The 18,779-nt window shown below is 37.7% G+C and overlaps 1 protein-coding gene across 2 annotated transcripts in view; it reads left to right on the top strand.

The window, feature by feature from the left end:
• The window catches only part of tmem131.S (transmembrane protein 131 S homeolog), a 92,850-nt gene that overhangs the window by 9,209 nt on the left and 64,862 nt on the right, over positions 1-18,779 (top strand). For both annotated transcript variants that reach the window (XM_041584227.1, XM_041584226.1), the window contains exons 2-3: positions 11,384-11,445; positions 15,218-15,258. In XM_041584227.1, the coding sequence (XP_041440161.1) occupies positions 11,384-11,445; positions 15,218-15,258 (103 nt within the window). The remainder of the gene's footprint in view (positions 1-11,383; positions 11,446-15,217; positions 15,259-18,779) is intronic.

Raw genomic sequence — 18,779 nt, 5'->3', positions numbered from 1 at the left:
TAGGGGGGAGTGACGTCATGGTACGTCAGCGTGGAGAAAGGGATGATATAACAACAAAAAACTTATAACATAAAAAATAGTGTACAAAGTGAAAAAGTACAAGAATTTGAGAACACATCCAACAAACTAAGACAGGAGGTAATAAATAATATCAATATTATGCCGCTACTTAGAGCGATACGACAGAAGAAAGCATAGGTTCAATCCGTGCGATAAGTGTTACTGCCTTTCAGCTTGATACAATGTCATGCCGAAATAACAATTAAAATATAGTATCCGATTATTTTGTTGCAGCTTGCTTACTTATGTAACATACCTTTGTAACTTAATCGCACAGTATCTGTGACGGGCGAAGGTCCCGATTTCTAACTATGTAAAAACAAAGCTTAACAAATCATGGAAGTTTAATTACCTATCAGTAAAATCAGGCGCTACAGGGCTGAACTCCTCCGGTCATCGGTGCGGGAGCTGCTTTACTAGTATGTGTGAAGCGCACATCTGTGCGTCAGCTGGGCTGTCAGGTTGGAGCGGGTGCGTGTCTATGCGTAGTTGTTAGACTCTATACGCATAGTAACCAATTTGCATACTGTGTCACCGAACGGTCTATGAAAAAAGAATTAGAGTCGGAAACTGCAGGTGTTAAAGGAAGAGTTTAGGCAGGAGGAGAAAGTAATGAACAATGAAAATGAAAATGAACAATATAAAGGAGAGAACTGAATAATAAATAAGTATGAATAGAAAATGAAAATGGAAATGAAGGAATTAAGATGATTATGGGACAATAATATTATGCACTCGGGTTTGGTTGCCCTTCGTGGGTCTGAGTGACATAGCAGGTCCAGCTGTGGTGCCACAGATGTCTGTTTATCAGTTATATTTCAGATTAATATGGCAGATGTCTTTCAGATTAATATGGCAGATGTCGTTAGATTATCATTCAGTTGGTAAACGACTGTTGCGGGGTACACTAGGGTTGTGGGTACGGTAAGCCACCGGTTAATGCTGGGGCGATACTACACGTGCCCCCCAGAATGTGTGTAGCCCAGGAGAGATGTGCCTTGAAATTAAGTTAATACTGAGGATTTTGATGGGGTACACTGGGTAGTAGGTACGGTAAAACACCAGACTTAAGCTGGGTCAAATATACACATACCCTCCCAAAAGAAAGTGTGCCCACCTATGTAGTAAGGGTCTGGGCCGACCGCCCCTATCCAGGGGCCCCGAATGTTATACAAAAAATATATACAAAATGTACCCCATGATTAAGGGGTAGCACCACATTATACAGAGAGCACAAAAAGAGTGTGCTAAAAGAAAAGATTGCAGAACGAAAGAGACAAAGTAAAGGTAAAAAGTGTAGACCGTTATTGACCACCGGCTAGTGTGTAACACTGTTTAACCCTATTTGGAGCTCTGTAGTCACTGCTCTCAAAGAACCTAAACAGGGGTAGGAGTACGGGAGGGTACATTCAATTAGTAGAAAGGAGCATATGAGATAAGTTCATTAAGTCCCCTAGGGTTGATGGTGTCCAGTCTATGTATCCACTTAAGTTCCAGCTGAAGTAGTAAGCGTTCACGATCACCTCCTCGACTGGGTATAGGGACAAAGTCAATGATCATGCTCCGTAGTGATGCCAAGGTGTGCCTGGAGTCCACAAAATGCTGGGAAACTGGAGTATCGCCTGAACCCTTCTGTAGTGCTGCTCGGATGGCTGATCGATGGTTCGCCATTCTATCCCGAAATGTAGTTATGGTTTTACCCACGTAGAGTAGGTCTTTGAGAGCAGTGACTACAGAGCTCCAAATAGGGTTAAACAGTGTTACACACTAGCCGGTGGTCAATAACGGTCTACACTTTTTACCTTTACTTTGTCTCTTTCGTTCTGCAATCTTTTCTTTTAGCACACTCTTTTTGTGCTCTCTGTATAATGTGGTGCTACCCCTTAATCATGGGGTACATTTTGTATATATTTTTTGTATAACATTCGGGGCCCCTGGATAGGGGCGGTCGGCCCAGACCCTTACTACATAGGTGGGCACACTTTCTTTTGGGAGGGTATGTGTATATTTGACCCAGCTTAAGTCTGGTGTTTTACCGTACCTACTACCCAGTGTACCCCATCAAAATCCTCAGTATTAACTTAATTTCAAGGCACATCTCTCCTGGGCTACACACATTCTGGGGGGGCACGTGTAGTATCGCCCCAGCATTAACCGGTGGCTTACCGTACCCACAACCCTAGTGTACCCCGCAACAGTCGTTTACCAACTGAATGATAATCTAACGACATCTGCCATATTAATCTGAAAGACATCTGCCATATTAATCTGAAATATAACTGATAAACAGACATCTGTGGCACCACAGCTGGACCTGCTATGTCACTCAGACCCACGAAGGGCAACCAAACCCGAGTGCATAATATTATTGTCCCATAATCATCTTAATTCCTTCATTTCCATTTTCATTTTCTATTCATACTTATTTATTATTCAGTTCTCTCCTTTATATTGTTCATTTTCATTTTCATTGTTCATTACTTTCTCCTCCTGCCTAAACTCTTCCTTTAACACCTGCAGTTTCCGACTCTAATTCTTTTTTCATAGACCGTTCGGTGACACAGTATGCAAATTGGTTACTATGCGTATAGAGTCTAACAACTACGCATAGACACGCACCCGCTCCAACCTGACAGCCCAGCTGACGCACAGATGTGCGCTTCACACATACTAGTAAAGCAGCTCCCGCACCGATGACCGGAGGAGTTCAGCCCTGTAGCGCCTGATTTTACTGATAGGTAATTAAACTTCCATGATTTGTTAAGCTTTGTTTTTACATAGTTAGAAATCGGGACCTTCGCCCGTCACAGATACTGTGCGATTAAGTTACAAAGGTATGTTACATAAGTAAGCAAGCTGCAACAAAATAATCGGATACTATATTTTAATTGTTATTTCGGCATGACATTGTATCAAGCTGAAAGGCAGTAACACTTATCGCACGGATTGAACCTATGCTTTCTTCTGTCGTATCGCTCTAAGTAGCGGCATAATATTGATATTATTTATTACCTCCTGTCTTAGTTTGTTGGATGTGTTCTCAAATTCTTGTACTTTTTCACTTTGTACACTATTTTTTATGTTATAAGTTTTTTTGTTGTTATATCATCCCTTTCTCCACGCTGACGTACCATGACGTCACTCCCCCCTACCCTTCCCGCCATTTGAGTGTTTAAATGTTTGGTTGCCTCACTTCCCCTGCACTTTGAGAAAGGCTAGATTGCTAGCCGAAACTTTAGGATTTTTTCATAATAAAAGCACAACTTTTTTGAATCTTAAGACCTGTGTGTGCTCGCCTAATTTTGGACTATTCACCACGTATTCTGCTGTTAGCACCCAGGCACCGTTCACTTTGTTACGTGATGTGCTGGCTACTTTCTGTTCCTATATATATATATAGATAGATAGATAGATAGATAGATAAAATAAAGAGCACTCGCAGGATGTAATAAACCACCACTTTTTTTTGCACTAAGCAAGTCCTGTGAGTGCGGTTTATTTTTTGTTTGCTTATATTGATATAAGTGTGTTAAAAAAGGTTTATTGATCCAATGTTTCTGTCCCACACAAGGATCTTTCTCCAGGAATATATACACAGGCATAGGATACGTTATCCAGAAACCTGTTATCCAGAATGCTCCCAATTACAGAGAGGCCGTCTCCTATAGACTCCATTATAATCAAATAATCCAGATTTTTAAAAATGATTTCATTTTTCTCTGTAATAATAAAACAGTACCTTGATCGAAACTAAGATATAATTAATTCTTATTGGAGGCAAAACCAGCCTATTGGGTTTATTTCATGTTTACATGATTTTCTAGTAGACTTAAGGGGGGCAGATTTACCAAAGGACGAAGTGGCTGAAACCACACACAGTAAATTGCACTTCACATTCTTAATCATCCAGTAAGGCCTTCCCTCTGGCTAGTATTTCTAGCAATCATTCGAAACACCAGGATTTTTTTGTGATCTGGAAGTCAGTCTTTTCATTTGCTCTTTAAACTGTTTTCTTGAATGATATTTAAATAAATAGAGAGAAAATCTGATTGAGTGGATAAAACTTTGAGGCAAACCCTTGATGTTAAATGAACCTGTGCTGATGCAGAGGACTACAAACAAAGCCATTTTTAGGTCAGACTCCACTTATGTAACAGAGGAAAATGTTTTTGGTAATCCTAGCATTTTATTTAAAGTCATGAAAATAAAAAGGGTAATTTTACTAACCCAAGTTCCCATAATATAGTCCTACAATACCAACAAAGTTCATTCAGTGCTTAAATTGTGAAATCTTAAACTGGTGTAAAGAATCTTGATTGCAGCCGCCCGTCACTGGTCCACTCTGCTGGACTCTCCAATGCAAAACAAATCTCTGTAGGGAAACGCAGGAATGGATACTATGGTGCTGTTAGTGTTTTGTTGACATCATAGTGTGTGCAAATTACATCTTGTATATGTGTATGTATGTGTGTGTGTGCGTGTGTATGCAGTGCCAAACAGGAAGATGTAATTTGCACACTAATTTATTTAAAAATGAAAGAAAACATAGATATGCCACCCTTAATACATGGAACACGTAACCAAAATAACAGTCCCTGCCATAGTAACAAAAAACACTGAAAAAATAATTGAAACGTCACTCACTTCATGTTGTTAAAAACTTGAATGTATTAAAAACTATTTCTTGACCCAAACAGCACAACATTTCCAAAGGGGTTGTTCACCTTAGAGATAACTTTTAGTATGATGTAGAGAGTGATATCCTCACAGTTTGCAATTGGTTTTCATTTTTTATTATTTAAGGTTTTTGACTTATTTAGCTTTTTATTCATTGGCTCTTCAATTTGCATTTTAAGCAATCTGGTAGCTAGGGTCGAAATTACCATAGCAATCATGCATTGATTGGAATAAGAGACTGGCATATGAATAGGAGAGGCCTGAATAGAAAGATGAGTAATAAAAAGTAACAATAACACTACATTTGTAGCCTTACAGAGCATTTGTTTTTTATAAAGGGTCACGTCGCCCATTTGAAAGCTACAAAAAGTCAGAGGAAAAAGGCAAATAACTATAAAACTATAAAAAATAAATAAAGAGAATTAGAATTCTATAACATACTAAAAGTTACCTTAAAGGTGAACCACCCCTTTCAAGTACTCCAACCCCCTTTCTCAAGCGCATGGTTCAATAAAGATCTAATAGCATACCTGCATGTGGCAAAAGTAAATGAATCCTTGGATTATCATATAATTGGAAGGTGAAAACAGTCTGTTTTTTTTTCAGTCAATGAGTGAGACACATTGTTTTATTTATAGAACACATTTATAGAACAGGAATCTAACAAAATCTGATCACGCATACAGCACATTTATGGATGCGTGTCATGGCTCGAACAAAGGAGGTGTCCTCAGAAAAAGAGCTGATGCCCATAAAGCTGGGAAAAGTTACAAGACTGTCTCTAAAGAGATCAATCAACAGACAGACAGATACAAATGGAGGATTGTTGTTTCCCTTCCCAGAAGTTGTCGACCATCAAAGATAACTAATTGCAAGACGTCTAATAGTCCAAGAGGTTACAAATGAACCCAGGGTAACTACTAAGTAACTGAAGGTCTGTCACAGATTGGTGAATGTTGATGTTCATGAGTCCACTATGGCAGGGTAGCAAAGAAAAAAGCCACTGCTCTCCCCCAAAAATATCGCTGACCGTCTCAAGCTTGCTAAATATCATGTGGACAAACCAGAAGGATACTGGAATAATGTTTTGAAGATGGATAAAGCCAAAATAGAACATTTTGGTTTAAATGAGCAGCATTACATTTAGAGAAAGAAGAACATGGTAAAGAATTGTTGGTGGTCTGTACAATTGAAGGGGAATTGAATTAAGTTGTTCTTTGCCAACAACTCCACTGTGACAGTAATTCAAAATAGTAAAGGAAGGAGAACTCCATCAGAGTCTCTGCAAAACTTTTATTCCAGGTTTTGGTTACATGACATGTTTCCGGTAGATACCCTTTATCAGGGGTATCTACCTGAAACATGTCAAGTAACCACAACATGGAATAAAAGTTTCATAGAGATGCTGCTGGAGTTCTCCTTTACTATTTTGAATTACTAGAGAAAGAAGAATGCTGCATTCTAGCATGAGAACATTATCCCATCTGTGAAGCACAGTGATTTGAGTGTTTTGGTTTGGTCCTGTTATGCTGCATCTGGGCCTGGACAGCTTTTCATCACTGATGGAACAATGAATTCTGAACTATACCAGTGATTTCTAATGAAAAATGTCGACATTTCTTAGAGAACTGGATCTCAAGAGACAGTCTTGCAGCAAGACAGTGATCCTAAACACACACGTCGTTCTATGAAAGAATGTTTAACGAAAAATAAAGTAAATGTTCTGAAATGGCCAAGTCAAAGTCCAGACCTTAATCCAATTGAAATGCTGTGGAAAGACCTAAAGGGAGTGGTTCATGTGAGGAAATCCACCAACATCCAAGAGCTGAAGCTGTTCTGTATGGAGGAATGGGCTAAAATTCCCCGAGCCGAAGTGCAGGATTGATCAAGAGTTACCACAAATGTGTAGTTGCAGTTATTGCTGCATAAGGGGTCGCAGCAGATATTGAGAACAGATTTTACTTACTTTTGCCAGACGCAGTTATTGGATCTTTTGACCAAATATAATCATTTTTGTCTGCAGGAAAAATTACTTAAATTGAATGGGGGCAAGTTGACTACATATTTTTAATTGTAATAATAGTTTTATGTTTTGAAATCTGATTGTAAAATTTCCCCTTATCTTTAGAGGTTGTGCGGTCAAATCAAAGTAGACTTTATGGGGACCCATTATTTATGTAATATATGGCTGTCCAATCCATATTGGATTTTAACTGCCAACAGCCTATGACAATGATTTCTTATTAGTAGGTACTGGAATTTGTATGCAACAGCAACTGAATAGCCATTATGTCAGCTTGGCACTTTCACTCCCATCCCCCCAATCTTGTGTATATGCCGACAGGCACAGGCTCACCTTCTCCATTTGCTCATGGACACATTTGGAAAGGAAAGAATTCATTTTTATCACAAAATCAGCCACATGTGCATACTTACAGGCTAATACCATGCCTGTCAGTGCATTCACAAGATGGGACGGAAAAGAGTAGAAACGCCAATAGAGAAAATGTGCTGTATTATTTCTTGCCTGTCTGTAAAACGCATGTTCTTTGCAATGCTTAACTGGTGTCTTTTTGTCAATGTGTAATAAAGAATATTGCTTCCTGAACAGAGATGTATTTATCTTATGTGGTTATGTTTTCTGCAGTTTCCTGTTGAATTTGCCAAAAGTGTTCAATATTCAGATGTCCTGTGTTCTGTCAATATAAAAAATCTTTTGTCCTTTCATGCAATTTTTGTATAGTTCTACAAAGTTCTACAGTTTCCATTAAAAACAAGGTATACACTGTTTATCTGATCTGACCAACAAAAGACCTCCTTTTACCTAAATAAGGCTTCCATGCATTTGCTTTTCTGAAGAAAACCCATCATCTTGTTTCACCCATAAGTCTGTGTTTCCTTGATTCCCATTTAGTAAGAGCATAGTGCCGTGTTAATATGTTGCTGGATTGGACAGAGTTTCAGCTATGCAAGGAAGTAGCTGAGAGAACTGCAGTTAAGCTGCTTGTTATACAAAATCTACACAATGCAGGGAGAAATGTATGCTAGTCTAGGGGCTATTTAGGGTAATTTTAGGGTATTTTAAAATATGGTTTCTTTATCCTTTAAGCAAAAAGCTACCTTTTCACTCCTCTGTGTCTTCTGTGTTTTCTAGTTTTCTGCTGACAGGACTAGAGGTCTGGGCTATCAGTTATGTTTTTTAATCAGTGGGGGTGCCTAACATTCCCCCCCCCCCCAAATGCTTTTTAAACTTTTTCAGCTTCAGCAAAGTCACCAGGCCTACAAGATTAGTTGGGTAAGTGGGTATTATTGTTTTACAGCAGTGGCAAGTTGTAAGCAGCAGTTTAAATTGACAATTCACATAGCATGAAGGAGGCCACAGCACCCGCAGTATTGTGCTGCAACTTTTTATTGCAAATTCCACAACATGTATCCAGTCGACAAGGACCCTTTTTCACTTGAAAAAGGGTCCTTGTCAACTCGAAACATGTTGTGGAATTTGGAATAAAAAGTTGCAGCACAGTACTGAGGATGTTGTGGCCTCCTTCATGCTAGGTGAATTGTCGAATATTTGGCCTTAACGGTGTGACCTAATTAAGAAGGTGAGCCCACTAGATAAGAAGTTAAGGGACGAGCTGGGAAAACTACATAAGATTAATTTAAAAAATTGTAGCATTTGATTTCAATTCTGCTTTCTTGGGCAGGATGCTCCCTATTTGCTTTCTTGAAGCTGTAGTCCGTTAGCTTGCATAGAGTGCTCTAGCTTGATTTTAGACAATGCATTTTTAGATGTGTAGAAATCATTGTAGATTGTAGAAATGAAATAGTTTGTAAGCAGTAGAGCAGCAGATGTAAGATATTTTGTCAGACACAGGTCATAGTTTGTACTTACTATGATGTGAAGCACCTTCAGTTTGTTTGCAAGGGCCACATATGTGATGTTGTGCAGGTATGCTTTTTCTATATACTAGTTAAAAAAAAATTGCCTTTAGAATAAAGTAAATTTATTTAGCGGATAATCTAGTACCTGAAGTTTTCATTGGTTGCATATTTCAGATAAGCTAATAATTTCTAAAAAATTTTAGCTTTGTAAACAGCTCTAAAAACCTATACTTGAGAAGCAGTGTATATATCTGTTTTGTATCGAATATAGTTTGAGTTTAAAAAACAAAACTGGAATATATTTCTCATTTTACAGTATATGTAAGGAACCCTCTGTTATCTGATTCTCCCCCTCCCTGCCCAGTGGATAAGAAAAGCCCACAGATATCTGTCCTAAATGAGTTAATAACCTGATGTGGAACTGTACAGCCTACTGGCTCTCTGTTTAATGTTACATGTTAGTTTTTTCATCCTTCATATTAACAGCCTGTCACAGCTTTGTATCATCTATGACAGGCAGTTTCTAATAAACTCAATAGGAGGCAACGTGCATTTTGGGGCTGTTCTATGCTGGCAGAGAAACAGTTGTGTCTATTATTAGTATTTAATTGTTTATATTTAATCATTATTTATTTGATTTATACTGTAGGTTTGGTGTTTTTGTTCCCTGAGTTAAGCACCCTTTTACTTATTTGCTCTCACTGTCAAATCAGCCACAGGCATTCCCAGCAGCAGTGTTGTAATTTATTTTATAAGACAGAACAGAACTCTTGATGTTTGATAGTGAGGGGATAAAATCAGAAGCATAAGGACATATTTACCCCATGCAGGCACAAGTAAGTAAACTAACGCTGCCTCTAAAACAACATTAATATAAATAATATTACTAGTTGTTATTTGCTGACATGTTCTGCCTTCTTCAGTCAAATCAGTTGCCAAAATACCTGTAATGGTAATATTGGCCTGGAGACAACTTTGACAGTACCTAGAGATCATAAAGCAGAAGCCAAAGTGCGGATGCTCACTGATAATTAATGTATTCCCAAACTAATATCCTTAGTATACCATTATTTCCTGGCTTAGCTAAAAAAACGCAAGATATTTACTGGCAATGTAGTATACAACCTCCCGTTTAAACCTTCCTCCTCTGTCCCACAACTTACATTTCCCTAGTACGCCCATATCGGCTCCTGTGACATCACTGGCCTGCCAATTTACCACCCTATGATGGCATCAAGTGGCAACTCCCCCTGCATGCTGGTAAAATAAATTGGTGTCAATTCTACACAATGAGCCACCACAATAAAGAATTCTAGTGTACAGCAACCCTAGTTGCATTTGCAAGAATATGCAGGTTTCAAGACAAGACCTGGTTAAAGGTTGCTATACATTTAGCTTCTCTGCAATCAGTTACATTACCACTTTAAATAATTCTTCTCTTTGGATTAAATTCTACATAAATTTGGCCACATTTTTTAGCACAGTTTTTGCTGATAAGAAATTTTTCCAAAGTATGATTTATTTTACAGCAGTACGGCACATTCCCAGTCCACTTTAGTTTATACCCACTTCCTTTCAACATATGAAGTAGCCATAATGTAGTACAGAACAGGTAACTTGGCAAAATGTTGCTTCTTTTGGGATGGCACAATAAAACTAACACAGCAGTTAATGTAGTTCATGTCCAAAACTCACCAAGATTGACTGGTGGGCTATACTTCAGGGAGTCTCACCACCAGAGATAAAGCAGTTTGTATACATAGGGGCAGATTTATCAAGGGTCGATTTTCGAAGTAATGGTATTTTTTTTGAAAAAGACCAACCGAAATATATTTCAAAAATATATGTTTTTTTTTTTGCTGGTGAATGGGCTGTATTCGATCGTTCGAATCAAAGTAAGACCGTATTCGATCGAATTCGATTCAAAGTATTTTTTTTAAAAAAAAGTCCACCAATTGAATCCATGTGGGTTCTAGGGGGTCCCCCCATAGGCAATTCGCAGGTTTTAAATGGAGAATGGTCGAATTTTTAAAGAGACTAAATTACTATTCCCTAGACTATTCCCTAGTCAAAGTACACAAAAATAGAACGAAATTCGATTTATTTATTTTTTACTTAGAATTTTCAATTCGACCTTTCATATATCTGCCCCATAGAGTGTGCTCCCAATTCCAAATATTTTTTTGCGGTTTCAAATTAAGACATTATGTGAAAGTGAACTACCCCTTGTTTATATGTTTTTCACCACTGTTTTACACATGATGAGAAATATACCCAGGCCCGGGTAATGGAAAAGCATTGAACAAATACTTTAATGAGAATTATAAATCGCATGTACAGACAATGTTATCATAGATCATAAAAGGTTTAATTTCTGTTGGAAATATCTCTTTAAGGCTGATGTCGGGGCACTTTACAGCCTGACATAATCCATCCTGTTGCAAAGCCCCATGTAATAATCTCATGCAGTTCCCCATTCACTTTAATAAGTAACACTAAGCTGATTAGGTATGATTTGATTGGCCAGAAATTTACTCTGGTTTGTGCTTTTGGGGCAAACTGTTGCCTTAAATAAGTACAACCCATGGAAGGTGTTTATAGGCACTGTTTAGTGGCTGAAATATGCCAGGATGAAACGTTTCCTGTGTAACTGCTGGGCTTTTGTACAAAGAATTGAAAAAAATAATTGAAAATGACGTTTGTGGAATATCTTTGAATATTTTTTTTCTGTTAGTAAATGCTTATTTTTTTTTCCCAACCACAGCATTCATCCAATCGGAAAATGTAATTGAAGTGCTACGTTTTGATGATGGAGGCCTTTTAGAGGTAATTTTCTTTTCTTGTTATCCTTGTCACACATTCTTTTCAGACCTGGATTATATGCAGACGTAGGTGCCTTTTATACTGGTAGCAACTTTGTAACATTACTATATCTGTAGAAGAGTGATCATTGGCAATTATGATTGCTTGCTATTATGTTATGAATGTTTTTTTAAATTACCCAACCACACACTGTATGAATGGAATTGTTTCTTAGTTCTCTGTCCTTCTGCATAGATATGTGCCACTTGACTTCCATTGCCATTCAGTTTCAATGCAGTGATTGAAATTCTAAATTATTTTTTCTTCAGTATAACAAATATTCAGGCTGTTTTTGTAAAGGGCAAAATGCAAACCTCTTGGAAACAAAGGCAAGCTCATAGAGTGTCGGTAATTTTCCAGGCATTTTCTGCTTCATGATGCTTCATTCCTGTTCGCTTCCTTACTTCTGAGTTAAACCATATAGGGTAGGCCTCTTACATGTTAACAGATAACATTGATGATTTAATATTTCAAAAGGCAATATTCATGCTTTTAGCATAAAACCTAACGTCACTGTCTATGCACTGAAATACTGATCTTAATGTGATAACTACATTTGCTTTCCTGAAAGCGTCTTTGACCCAGTTTATGATTGATTTTTGCAACAAACATTAAATGACACAATATTGTGGTCACTATTACCCAGAGGTTTTATCACTTGCACATTTGCTATACGTTTGGGATTATCAGATATCGGAATCCACTACTGCACGATTTCTCGCTGGGTGATCAACCAGCTGGAACATGAAATTGTTATATATGACAGTGCTGTCAAGACAGCAAAAAGTCTCTTAAAGAAAAATGGATTTTATGCAGCCGGCAGCAGTATATGAAAAATAAAGGCAGTTTTCTTCAGAAAAACAGTTCAAAAAGGAAAGACCGCTTTCATCATAGGATAATACAAAGGATTTACAGACCTTTGGTAACAATGTATGTACATATAGACTTCTGTAAATTGGGTTGACTGACCTCTTTTTCTCTCTCTCTCTGTCTCTCTCTGTACATTCTGTGGCATATTAGCAACTAGTTTATCAATTTCTAACAGCTGCCTTTAATGCATATCAAGGGATTCTGCTCAGCAGAGCCAAAGATAAGAAATGTATCCATTTATGTATCAGTTTACAACATTTTGTAGCGTCGGTGACTCCTCCTCCCACAGCCACTATACAATGACATAAGAAGGTTAAAAATGAAACTAAGCTTCAGTACTAGAAAAACAGTCACAAATTGAAGGTGATTGAAAAAAAAAAAAGTTTATTTCTGGTGAACTATCAGAAAAAAGTGGAACAGTAACATTGCCTTTAGTGCAAGTGCAGTTATTTGAGGACTTTATATAGTGAATAATGTCCCCCCTAGTAAAATATTAGGATAAGTCATCAAGGAGTTCCATCACCATATAAAAATGCTAGGTTGAAGGCTGATTTTTTTTTTTTACATGGTCATGGAACTCCCAGATGACTTCTAATATTCTCATATTTTAGAGAGCATACACTGTTTGTTATAATACACATGTTTTATTGAGTCATGTGACAGAAATGACATCACTGAGAACTGATTATAACACATGACATCACCTGTATAATTTACAGGAAAATGTGCATGAACTGACATGCCCCATTAAGGAAGTTTCCTTTTGCCAGTCCTAACTAGGTTAAAAAAAAGAGCAATTTTCTTGGGGAGTCCTGCCGTGACCTCTTACAAATAAACCATTTAGTTTTAGTTTTTGCATTTATAAAAACCTCCCCATATAAATACACCAAACAAAGACCCCAAAATCTATGCTTCATTTAAACCAGTTGAGATGTAGTTTTCTCTCTATAAAGTGCTGAGGTAATATGTATAGTATACGATACAAACCACACCTACATGCAGTTGGGTTTCATTGAGTCATGGGATCATGGTTTTAATTGAGTCATGGTATCATCTGCATCATATGTGTGTGTGTGTTTTTATTTAAGTGGACCTTTCACCAAGCCATAAAAATGTGTAATAAGTAACTAAACATGTTCTAAACTCGCACCCGAACCTGGCCTGTGGGTCTGCTTCTATTTATATACCAGTGCCTGACCCGCCCCTGTCTCTCACATCACAGAGGGGTGTGGCAGGGCTGGAGCACGTCTATAAACAGACATCAATTGATGCAGAAGCGGGGCACAGTTTGGTTTAGGCAACAGGAAGAGTTCAGCCCGAACACACCCACTGCCCAAATACTTTGTGTGAGTCTGAACCCACCAACCTGCGGGCCCCGTGAGTTTCGGGCCAGCCCCCGTATCATTACAGCACTTTTTAAATATCACTGCACTGCTTACATTCCTCCTCACTTTCTAATTGTGTACCCTGTGAATAGGCACAGGCATTCTGTTTTGATTTTGCCTGTTAATAAGGCAAGATTATGGCATGATGCAAAGCTTGCCTTATTAACAGCGCCCACAAAATGGCTCCTGCCGACTTTGCTGTGATTGTAAATTCCAAAACTGAAGGGAACGAGATTTAGTGTGAGTAAAGTTTATTTTGATTGACATACACAATGGAAAATAATTTTGAATAATTTCTTAAGTGACAGGTCCCCTTTAAGGAGAATGTGTACTCTAAAAATAAAATAAGTCAGATAGTTGAAAGCTCAGTCTTATCATGGTTTTTGTTATTGAATGCTTAACAAGGGAATTGTTTTTACTGTGGCTATACCCATGGCTTTAGTTACTCTGATCTTAATCCTTGGATCACTTTAAAACCTTTGAACTATTTGTAATTATTAGTATTATCCAATTGTCCACATGAGTTTACAGCTTAATTATGCTTTTTCTTTATTTTCTTACTTATGGGTGAAAGGCAACATGTCAAACAGTAAGCCTTGGTGCACGTTTGTTTGGTGTCATTTAGTTTGCAGTCCTGTCTTATAATGTTCTGTTGAACATGTGCTTTCCAATATTTGATGCCATTTCAACCTGTGTTAGATGACTCTAAGGTGCACCCCTATTGGCTGTCATTGAAATTGTACCAATAATATGGATATACCAGAGGCATAATTTTTTTTTGTACATAATGCAGATATTTTAATGAATGCAACACATTCCTTCTTTGTTTTAAAGGCCTTGAAACCAGACTTTTGTTTTGACCACTTACAGGAGTAAAAATACATTGTGCTGTTTTGTATTTTGCAAGATATGGATGATGTTCCAAAATAAAGGTAGACACTTAACTGCAAAATAGATAAAGAAGCTGCATAAACACCATATTTTATACAGACGGGAAGCTTACTGTTTTATTGTGACCACCTGAACATTAACATTTCAAGGGGCACAACTCTCCCTTAGTCAGGATGCACATAATTGCATCAATAACCTGTATTCCATACCCAATTGGGCCAAGTTCTCTGCTTTGATGTGGATTCTGCTGATGCTTTGAGATACATAAAGTATACAGCTACCTGGCTGGAATACCAGTCTACCTGGAGTGGCCTACTGGAATGGAGGTCTTACTCCCTCCTCCATTATCTTCGGGAACTCTGTAAAAATAATGGTAACTTTGAATGTTTAGTGTGCTTAAGTTTGGTCCATATAGATGTGTTCATATAGTTGCTTCTAGTGGTGTACAGAATTATTTGCAGATAAAAGGGTGAGGAGATGTGTGCCTTGGATTAAAGGGAGCAGATGGAACATTTTTTGCTTCAAATACAGTCTCACAATAGTCAGGTTTTTATTTAGTGTGAGATTAATCTTGATTTTTCTATTTACAGGCTGAAACAACAATTGGCCTCCACTCCTATCAGCAGAAAAGGTGAGATTATTAGTCTGTCATTCTCTTTCCTTGGTATTGTTTTTCATAATAAAGTAAATGCACAGTAAAACTGGTAAACTGGATTCTAGGATTCACAGAGCACACAAGCATACCGACAAACCATACTTGTTAGGTCACACGAGCCAATTAACAGACAGAGTTCTGTCTTTTTCTTCCACACTTCTTCCTGTTACAGTTAGAGTTGTAGTATTTCTGGTCAGGTGATCTCTGAGGCAGCACACAGACCATCACAAAATGTTGGCTCAAGGCAAGAGATGTAAAAGAGCAATATTTACTTAAATGTATATACCAGTTTGGTAAGATTCTTTAATATGCCACTTAATATGATGTAAACTATCTATTGCTTAAGTGTTCATTTTGGGGGTATAGTTTTCCTTTAATATGTGTTTGATTTTGACTGTGATAGGTGCCCTTTAATGCTCCCCAAACGTGTGCTTTTTCCTAAAGTAACTGGGTGGCTCCAAGGACAGCTTTGGCCATTGCTCTGTTTAAAGAAACAGTTCAGTGTAAAAATAAAAATTGGCTTAATAGATAGGCTGTGGAAAATAAAAAAAAATTCTAATACAGTTAGTTAGCCAAAAATTTAATATATAAAGGCTGGAGTGACTGGATGTCTAACATAACAAAACAGAACACTACTTCCTGCTTTTCAGCTCTTGTTAATGTTAGTCAGCGACTTGGGGGGGGTCACATGGGACATAACTGTAATTAAACTGTGAGTTTGCAATTGATACTTGGCATGTAAACTTGCTTTTGCCTGATAACCAGTCAGAACCAAGAGAGCTAAAAAAAAGTGTTCTTGCTATTATGTTAGACATCCAGTCACTCCAGCCTTTATAAATTACATTTTTGGCTAACTTACTATATTAGAAACATTTTTTATTTTGCACAGCCTATCCATGTACCAAGTTTTTATTTTTATACTGAACAATTCCTTTAAACTCAAGGAGGTTTCTCCACCAGCACATGATGTTCGAAACAGAGCAGTGGTAGCTGTTTAGTAACATGGGGCTTTATCAGTTTAGGCAGCTGAATCCTTTAGGAGTGGTGTCAAGGAGCTGTTACAGGCCCCCACTGCACCTGCAGGAATATAGTCGGGTTCAACAAAATAATCACAATTGGGCACACATTTTTCACAATTCAGCAGAAGGCTGGCATAATTTCTGGTGTTCAATGTGTGATTGAAATCTGTGCTTGATTCTTTAGGTGCAAGTGTGCTGCACATATTGATGGTGGATTTGTAGGGAACCCTATAGCTACGACCTGGTCAGGAGGTGGTGGTGGTAACTTCAGGGATCCCCTGCATTGATAGGCACAGAAGCACCTGATTCAGAACCAAACGCAGGAAGAGCTGAGAGGCGCCAAGCACAACTATAAGAAAGTGCAAGGAGCGCATATTAATGAAACTGGTTTTACGTTCAACATATGTTTTGGCCATGCATGCAATCTTACAAATGTTTATTTCTGGTGTGGAGCTTTCAGCATTTGCTGCCAGTCTATTTTTCAATGACTGTAAAACAGCTTGTCATTTTTTGCTATATTTTTTTTATATCTGGCAACAAAGGGGTTAATGCACAAATCTGAATAGTATACAAAGGGATGTTCTCCCACACATATCCTCTTTCAGAACATCGCTATGTAGTTAGCTGGGTCTTTCTGTAACCATAGGTTATATTTAAATAAGAGACACTTTCTTTTGTTTCGGTTTGTCTCAGACTTTTCCCCCCCAAAATGTAACTTATGATCTGGGGTTTTTTTTTTGACACCTGAAGTATATCAAGACAAACATGGTTTCTAGCAAGCAGGTTTCCCCCTAATGTGTGTGCGTTTGAACATTGGTTTAATTATATTAATGGAATATTTTATTCCTTTATAAATATATCATCTGCTCCTTCCATTTAAAAACAATATACATAGTTTTTCTTTATTGATTTCAAATTTAGAGTAGAAAGATGAGAAGACAATTAATAAGAAGAATAAAGAGATGGTCTATCTAAGTTTAAACATATAGCAAGCCCATATCAATAACGTATTACACATGGGAAAGTTACCCTTTTTTCGAGCTGCCGAGCCTGTTTGTGGGTAAGCCAACCAGCAGTCCTATCTTTTCCAAAATTTGGCTGGACAACCACGTGTCATGTAGGTAAGTTTTTGCTTTGGGAGCATGTTGTCTATCAGTTTAATCCAAAAGTCAAGAGTTGGGGGCTCTATGTCCTTCCATGTCAGGATTGCTTTTTTTGCAAAATGGAGTAGTTGTTGGAAACACAGATAAAAGGCTGGTGTCCCAGGAGACAGAATCCTGGGGTCCGAATATTGTGGAAGGGGATAGCAATACCCTGTGGATACCCACGCAAGCAACCCTCTTGCCTCCTCCCAAACGCAACCAAAAAACACTCCCTTAAATAGTCCTGCTCAAAAATCTGACATGCACAGTTATTGGTGGCCACTATATTTGTCAACATAATTTCTGACTCCAGCTCCCTGGTGCTGATTAAACATTGAGCATTTGTGGCTGCACTGCTCATGTTCCTGCTTGATCACTTACAGTTGAGTTCAGAATAATAGCAGTATGTTTAAAAAAGTGAATAAAGCCCACAATCCTTATAATAATAGATTTTATTTCCATACTTGCAAATACATTGGGAACACTGCACTTTCTATTCCAAATTAAAACATGAAGAAAAATTTATCAAAGTTGTGTTATTCCTTTACAGAAAGTGAAAAAAATGGAATATTAGGCTGTTCCAAAAAAATAGCGAGTCTGCATTCTTCTTTACAAACTCCAACATTCACTATTAAAATAGACTAAAATAGAAAAATATTTCAAGGTTTTATTTTCCTTTACATTCCACAATAATTCTGCATTTGTTGCCTTTGCTTTAGAAACAGCATTTTCTATTAGATTAAGTTTTGGGGATTGGGCTGGCAAATCCATAACATCAATCATGTTGGTGTGGAACTAAGATGTTGCTTGTTTACTGTGATGTGTTTCGGGTTGTTGTCTTGTTGAAACACCCATTTCAAAGGCGTTTCCTCTTTGGAATAAGGCAACATGACCTCTTCAAGTATTTTGATGTATTGAAACTGATTTATGATCCCTGGTATGTGATTAATAAGCCCAACACAATAGTATGAGAAACATTTTCATACCATGATGTTTGCGCCATTATGCTTCACAAAACTGTCAAACTTCTGACACACTGTCTGCAGCCCCTAGACCCAAAAAGAACAATCTTGCTTTCATCAGTTCACAAAATGTTGCGCTCTTTAGGTCAGTCAATGTGTTTTTTGGCAAATTGTAGCCTCTTCAGCATGTCTATTTTATCAACAATGGGACTTTGCATTGGCTTCTCACAGGTAACTTTAGACCTTCTTTGATCTTCCTGGAGTTGATCATTGGCTGAGTCTTTGCCATTTTGGCTATTCATCTATCCATTCAAATGGTAAAGTTTTCTTCCAGGTTTTGGTTGCCATTTTAAAGCATTTGAGATCATTTTAGC

Source organism: Xenopus laevis, chromosome 2S (assembly GCF_017654675.1).
Source record: "Xenopus laevis strain J_2021 chromosome 2S, Xenopus_laevis_v10.1, whole genome shotgun sequence".
NCBI classification, from domain to species: Eukaryota; Metazoa; Chordata; class Amphibia; order Anura; family Pipidae; genus Xenopus; species Xenopus laevis.
Note: the sequence above shows the minus strand (reverse complement) of the source record. Positions and strands in the feature narration are given on the sequence as shown.